The sequence below is a fragment of the Pholcus phalangioides genome, unplaced genomic scaffold (assembly GCF_987345545.1).
Source record: "Pholcus phalangioides strain wild (caught in Gottingen) unplaced genomic scaffold, Ppha-v1.0 ptg000037l_1, whole genome shotgun sequence".
In the NCBI taxonomy this organism is placed as follows: domain Eukaryota; kingdom Metazoa; phylum Arthropoda; class Arachnida; order Araneae; family Pholcidae; genus Pholcus; species Pholcus phalangioides.
In genome coordinates, this window is record NW_028301624.1 from 1,220,065 (window position 1) to 1,228,205 (window position 8,141).

Below are 8,141 nucleotides of genomic sequence, written 5' to 3' on the forward strand. Positions count from 1 at the left end.
AGAAGAAAACTTTAAATGTAAAATATCAAGTTTTGTTATGGACAATACTGAAAAAATATATATATACTACTTTACCAAACACCAACTCTGGCCACCGCTATATTGCAATTTACTGCCGTTAATGAGATGGGTTGGAAATGAAGGCATTGTCTATCGGTGACTGAAAATATACGGTTTCTGCCAGAAAGACTCTGGATGAAGAGCTTTGCTTTTTGGGACTTGCATATTGTTGCAGTGCCTATATTTTAAACCTGCTAGCCGAAGATTTGGTTAAAACTGATGTAACAAAGTATGTTACAAGTATATTTAGATATTTCCACAATCATCTCTCGAAAGCATGGTGTCGTGTGTTAGGTGGAAGTGAATTGGTCTTCCTGTAGAGGTATAATGGAATACTTATTGCTATTCTCTTGAACCTTATGCTAAAAATTCATCAGTTGTTACCAAAGTTTGTGAAGACCACAGATCTCAGATAGTAACATCTCCAGTGAAATCTAGAAGATTCTAAGATGAACAATTCTTGATTGAAAAAGAAATGCAAGGACATGATTGTGATTCTGAAACCAATAACCAATTAATTAACGATTTTGTACAGAGAAACAACTGGTCCATAGCTGAGTGTGTATTAGCATGGAAAAAGCTGCAATTGTAGATAAAAGAAGCACCAACATAAAACAATAAAAAGGTCTTGTCATCAGAGTATAAAAATAGATGTGAACAATCATTAACAGATGCATAGTTTTCTGCATTCATTCTAAGTTAGTTCATCAGTGTTAACTTCTAATAGGGAACTGATGTCACAAAAGAAGGGAGAAATAAGGGTCTTGAATTTATCAAACAAAAATGTGGCTCTAGGTTCCTGGCAATGACATTAAAATTTTCGGGGAAGTTGGAACCATTTCATGCTAAAAAAACATTTTCACTCTAAGATTGTTGATGCCATGTCTGATTTTGAGTGGTGGAATAGTTTTATAATGTTCCGGGTAAAGATATAATTGCAGAGAGCAATATGAGACCATACTAACTACAGTCAAATCATGTCTGTGTTGAAAGGATTTTTTCATAGTATAGTTCATTCCAAATAGCGAAACAGATTGAGTAGACAAAGCATCCAAACTAGTGGTTCTAATGAAGGAAATGAGCAATTATTCACACGGTAAAATAATTTAATACTTGCTGTTCTATTCAAAAAATGTTTTTTCCCCTTTTCTTAATAAAATTTTCTGAAATATTTCACAAGTATATGATTCTTTATCGTTAGTTTACAAATAATTTTTAAATAGTCATTATTTTTGTAAGTTAAATTTCTTTAATTTTATATTCTTTAAAGAAAGCATAGTGTGTTAGTAATATATATATTATATATTTTGTTTAAAAAAATCAATAAAATCAAAAAAAATCGTGATTCAAATGAAATAAATCAATTTTTTTTAAAAATCAACAACCCAAGGCTTGATTTAATATTACTTTGAGTTAACCCAACAACTTCAGTTTGTGTGCTGAAACTTTGTGTAGAGGTGGAGTGGGAAGGGGATAAAAAGGCAACCCCTTTTGTGGAATGAACTTGCCCTAGGTAACACATATCATGTGATTCCATGCGACTAACAGTCGGCCAACAGTATCATCCAATAGGCAATAGATTGGTTTTTTCTTTATCTGCATGGGCAGAATGTTTTGGAGTAAAGAAGAGCAACATGGTGTCATTCATTTTATAGTTGCAGGAGTTTGAGTTTGTGAAGTGCAGTTGGCGAATGGAGAACATGCACTGTCATTGACTGTTGTGCAGTGCTGGCACAAGCATTTCCACTGTGCACTCGTTTTCCTGTAGTGGAGTTTCTCTGTAATGATGGCATGAATGTAACCTAATCGCACTCCCACCTTCTTGCTGATGGCCGTTGTTGTCTCATCTGTTTGGGGATGGATTATTTGGTCGAGTTCTGTCACCGTATCATCCATGATGATGAAGTTACTTTGACCAGGTCGCATATTATGATTCACAGATTTCTGTCCCTCGTGGAAACTATTATATATGTATTGTTTTGTGATAGTGTATTGCCAACAATGAAAAAGTGTGAGCTCTGCAATTCACACGCTGTTCGCTTTGAGTTCACTTCAGTTCTTGGTGGTCATTAAATTCAGAGCATTTCTCTATTGTTTTGTTTAATTTAGTTCTTGAATAAAGCTGCTTATTCTATCGGTGTGAGTTCCAGTTCTCCTTCAGTCCGACCATATAACTGTCCAGAGACATTTCAGAAATGCTTGTGCCAGTCCTGCACATGAGTCAATGACAAAGCATGTTCTGCATACATTGCCTTAGTTTGCTGATGCACTTCACGAACTCCAACACTTCCTGCCACTAAAAAAATTAATAATGCCACGTTGCTTCTTTACTCTCAAACATTCCGGCAAGACAGATGAAAAAACGGAATGAAAAACAATGAAAAAATTGGTTGCCGGACGATACTGTTGGCTAACCACCAGCACATATCACATGCTTCCGATCGACTGCCTTGGGCAAGTCCATTCCCCAGTAAGAGTTGCCTTCCTTATCTTCGTTCTATCTCTGCACACAAATGTCGCCTCACTCATACAAAAAATTAACCAAATGAACTGTTCTGTTTTCATTTGATTAATTTTTGTATATTATGTGGGAGACATAATTACTTCGAAATAGTAAAAAATTTGAGTTATAGTAATTGAATTGTATTATTTTAACAACTCAATGAATTTTTATAATTATTTCATGTTATCGTTGCAGAAGCTGTTAAAAATATCATCCAGTTCATGGGGATGTATCCGTGTGAGCGATCAGATAAAGTGCCAGAAAATAAAAGTTCTCACACACTTTACCTCAGTGGTGTTTACAGGGGTGGACATAAAGTGCTCGTGTTGGCAAAGCTGGCAGTCAGAGCGGACACGGAAGGAGTCACTATGAACTTGTCTGTGAGAAGTACAGATCCGAACGTCAGCGAAGTGATAGCTTCAGCAGTAGGATAAGAAGATTGTTTTTCCCCTTGTGCTATTGCATTCAAACATATTCCATGTTCGTATATTTTTTGTGATGGGGAAAATGCAAGGAAAAAAAAATGAAGGAAAAAAGTTGTGCTTTGGAGCGATTGTTTGCAATGAAGTTATCAAATTATTTATCAATTTCCCCTTTAGTTATTTCTTTCCACGAAATATCTGATTTCTTACTTCCCCAAAAAATAAAAGGTGAGGTCCATACTATAGCCATTAGTGGGTGGTATTGGTGAATCCCCTCCCCTATACTTTCAAATTTTTAACGATGAATTTCTTGTAGTAATACTTGAATATCATATTTCTCAGTTATTGGCCCAATGCTTTTGTTTCTTCCCTTGTATTCCTAATTATTCCTTGGCTAGGAAATAACGAATCGCAGAAACTGTTTCCATTAAGAATTTTGAGGTGCTAACTTTCATTAAATAATCGTTTTCCACTTACCAAAAATGATGCATTTCCTCTCTTTTGATTCATGTTGCGTTTGTTATGTGTTATTTTCTCAAAATTATTGTACCAGTTACATCTGTGGTGGTTCATTATATAAAGGTATCTGCTGCAGAAAAGTAGACGTTGATCATGAGCAGTTACTTTGATTAAAATTTTTTATGGAGTGCTCAGAATTCTGAATTATTCAGGATTATTGCTTGAGCAGTGGCTAGGCTGGAGTTTGTATCTGGTACTGTGCGGTAAACCCAGTATTTTTTCTTTGAGTTGTGACATGGAAATGTTAATGCCTGTCTCAGTTGAGGCACTTGTATGGCGCAGCGATTACATTAAAAAAAAAACTTATTTGACTAGAGAGTTTCCTGGTAACTGGTCAAATCACGATATGGTAGATTGACAAGTGATTATGTACATCTTGTGTGTTTTAATAGTTTTTTTTGTGCGGCACATTTATATATATTTATATTAGCATCATTTTTTTTGCGGAACAAATTTATGTATTTTTTTCTCCTCCAAAGTCAACACTTGGCCAATTGTATAATTTTATCTACTGAAACCGCAAATATTTCCCCCGAACTGATTTTAACCTTGGAAAAAAAAAGTTGTTTATAGCGAATGAATTTTCCCCATCCCCTTCTATTATGAATGGGGAAAATATAATTTGTCATCGTGTAATGGCGTCGTATCCCGATTTTCTCTATTCTTCTCGACAATTTCTGATGTATGATATTAACTTTTGGGCTACGATATATGCATTGAAATTTTTTCTTTTTCTGTCCCGAATTTTTATTGAACTTTATGAATAGATGATATGTATAAAGGTTTCTTGTTTTGCATTTAATTATCGTTAATCAACCAATTAATTTGTAATCTGATTTTTTTTTTACATAAATTTCTTTGCTGCAAAAATATTTTTCCCCCTTTCATCATGTACGTTTAATAAATAAACGAAGAATATTTTAATGTGTTAATTTTTTTTATTTTGTTTCAATAGATGCTAGGCTAATTAGCATTGTGCGCTCGTCACTCACGCAAACAAATCTGTTTGTCATTTGTGTTTCTATGAACAAAATTGGCTTTTTTCTCAGTTTTACTGTAACAATAGCTCTCCCTCTCGATTGAGATCGAAATGTTTAATTCGTCTTGCAATATGTACTGCCTGGCAGAGAAAAGTGCTTTGGGGAATTGTAGTGTTGCTGTAATGGCAGTGGTGGTTAGCTGAAGTTAGTTTTCAGCATGGCAAAAAGTTCTGAACTTCAAGGTGTGCATGAGAGCCGATGACCCCTTTGAAAAGTCTCGCCGCAGAGAGCAACAGGCCTACAATGGTAGAATTATTCAATCACTGCACTTCACTCATAGTTAAAAAATTGACGGCAGATGGCAGCACTACAGAGTAACAAACTTCACATTAGGTTTGAAATTCCGCAAGGGAATGTGGACGAGGTTCATGTGTGGTTTAATAGTAGTTGTAGCAAGAGCTCTCTCTCAAGATTGGGGTCAAAATGTTTAATTTGTCATGCAATATACACTGCATGATAGGAAAAATGCAACACCATGAAGATTTGGTTGTATGATTATGCGAATTGCCAGGAATGTGCAACAAAAGAATTTATACAAATGATCCAAAATGCAAGTTTGTCACATGACTAGTTAATGAGATAAGAGAAGGAAATGCCAGATGAGTCAACAACCGTTACGATTTGTCATTGAAGAAAACAGTTTTTTGTCTCAAAATACATGTGTAGTTGAGGACATGCCTGGCTGACAACAACAAAGCCAGTTTCAGCAACCAGACTGGTTCACGAAGGGTTTTGTTTTAGGCCTATGAACAGCTGGTTGGTCCTTCCGTTGTATTGTAGCTGAAACAGGCCTGCATGCATCCACTGTTCAAAGGATGTGGAGATGGTGTGAGGAAGGAAATGTTGATCGTACTAGGGGTACTGTTGCATCTAGACCAGTGTTTACCAACATGGGCAATATCTCTCCCTACAGGGCGATGGAATGGTCCGGGGGCTGTAGCAGCTGTGTGTGTGTGGGGGGAATTTAATATAGGATTCTGTTGGTGAACTTGATTTGGGAGGGTGATGAGCAAGAAATTTTTTGGGAATGGGGGCTATGGAACAAAAAGTTTGGGAAACTGATTTAGGTGGATGCCAGAATGCTTGGATCAACGCATCCGAAAGCATTTAACAAATTTATATGTGCCATAAGATGTTAAACCTTTTTTTTGTTGAAGTTCGTCCACGGGAAGTATAAAGTTCACAGTCCTACAAAACCTCCGGCCCTTACAAGCAGAGCACTGAACTCTAAAATGGTGGTTCCTGATTTTTTCATGCTTTAGGTAAACCCTTAGGTGGGAATATAGTAGTCTATTCTTTACCTACTTTAACGGTACCCCCCCCCCCCCAACTTAAAATGCATCGGAGGACTGTGTAAGTGGGTTTGCATTATCTCTTGTGAATTGTATTGTACTGTAATAGATATTCTGTGTATTTTATTTCTTTCTGTAATCTTTTTTTCCCATACCTTTGAATTGACCTGTCACATACCCACATGGGTACTACTACAAACCGTAAACAATCGTGTGGGGAATCCAATACATATTTCCTTTGTTGTTCTGCTGACCTGTATGTATTTATGATTCCAGGATTATACATATTTAGGAAGTGCTGCCACCTGTCTTCCATATTGAAAGTAAAAGGGGTGATGCCTGAATTTTCATGTGCATGTAAGAATCTCATTGAAAGTCTGTCAGCCCTCTGTTTAATGGTTGAAAATTCATATAGAACAGTCATTCCCGACCTGTGCCTCCGAGGAGTCCTTGTGTACTCCCCAGGGACCCTGCGGTCGCTGGAGGAAAATAAAAAAAAAGTGAATTTGAAAAAAAAAAAAAATTATATTTTTAAATAATTGAAATAAATCGGTGATGTGATGAATAAATAAGAAATAGGCCTATATGCGGCGCTCTGCCGTAAAAATTCTACAACAAAAAAGGTTCCGCTAGTTAAAAGAGGTGCAGAACCGCTGCTGTAAGCGGCAATGTATATGACAAGATATCTCTCCTCCTTAGATCCACTTATTTTAGCATTCACGCATCCAGATATTTTGTACCTGCTGAAAATCTGAAGGAAGTCTACTTTAAATAAAAAAATTATGGCATTTTTAGTGGAGGGGTTTATAGTGATTTTTTACTTTGCCGCGCGGGCAAGGCGTCAAGTAAATATTTCCACGAATTCTTTGAAACGATTGACTTTTTTTTTTCCCCAATTCTGAAATTTTGTTTTTCTTCATTTTCACGTTACCTTTTCGATGGTGACGACATCCGAAAATCCTTCAATGAGTTCAAATCAATTCCGAGTCAAGAAGCTCAATTTTCAACAACAACTCATTAAAAATGAATGATTCAATTCTAGGTGGGAGAAGGAAATTCGATAATGAATTATTCATCGATAAAAAGCCATAATAAATTTCCATTCTAATTGAATGTGTTTCTTCATCGAAAAAGTAGAAAATTGCGAAACCGAATTCAGAGATCAAGAGAAAATAAAACAAAATGCATTCGTTCTGAGAGAGAGATTTTTATTGTGTTAAACGATATAATTTAGGCTCGGAAATAATATTGCCTTCATCTTTATTGATTCTTTTTTTTTCCATCAATAATCACGCAAATAAAAATTTGTTTCGTTCTTGTCTTTTTATAATTATTTGGAGCATTATGTTTTTTTTCTTCTGTGGTAAGGGGTGGGTCCGGTGTGATTTCACAGTTATATAATTGATTAATTCGTATTATTCAAGTCATTAGATACGTAATCGTGATTGAGATATTTTTTTAAGGAAATTGAGTATTTTTTGTTGCTGCTTGAGATCGAGAAGTAAGCGCGTTCGTTATAACGAGCCAGACACACAACGCTCAATGGCGCTTGATATGCACTGAGTAGCGGGTTAGTTGAATTCTGAAGCAGTGAACGTTTGTGCTACCTGAAACTCCTTAACTTAAAGAGACTTGTTTAATCAACGCTGATCGATTAGCCCGGAGGAATGCCGTTTTGAAACGCGCTAGCGCGTTTGCGTTTCATGTTAGACCATGCATTCTCTGATGACGTTTGTATTGGTGTGTAGTATCACTTCTTTTTCCCATCTTTCCTGAATCACCCTGTAGAAAGAGATTAAAAAGGGCTCCGCGAATATATCAAAAAAAGGTGGAAAACCACTGATTTAGGATATGTGTAATGAATCAATTTTCTTTGGTCGTAAATCAACACGAACTAGTGAAATTAGAGCTTGTATAAATACAGTACCTTCTACTCAACGACTTGGGTGAAATATCAAACAAGCAAAAATTGGTGGTTATACAAAAAAGTTTTCTTGATATGTTTTGTTTTACTGAAATCCAATTTAATGATGCGATACAGTTTATAGTGATAAATTAGAAATATTTTTTCGCAAAATTAAGAGGTGCGCGCAATTAATGATTTCTGCATTTCAGCTTATTCAATCAGCAGGTTTAGTGAAGCAGAGTGTTTTTTTGGTAGTGAAATCAGTGTAAATTAAGCGTTAAGTGATCCGCGGCGCAATTACGGATCACTTGAGTGATGCATGACACAGTTTCAGAGCACTTGGATTCGCGAAACATTTACAGATCACTAAAGTGGTTCTGTAGGGGACTTATCAATAGA

At 36.0% G+C, this 8,141-nt stretch overlaps 1 protein-coding gene across 1 annotated transcript in view; it reads left to right on the forward strand.

Annotated features, from left to right (window-relative positions):
• The window catches only part of gammaCOP (coat protein (coatomer) gamma), a 41,149-nt gene extending 36,717 nt beyond the window's left edge, over positions 1-4,432 (forward strand). The window contains exon 22 of the mRNA XM_089253383.1: positions 2,759-4,432. Coding sequence (XP_089109509.1) covers positions 2,759-2,997 — 239 coding nt within the window. The 3' untranslated portion in view covers positions 2,998-4,432. The remainder of the gene's footprint in view (positions 1-2,758) is intronic.
• Positions 4,433-8,141: the final 3,709 nt, after the last annotated feature.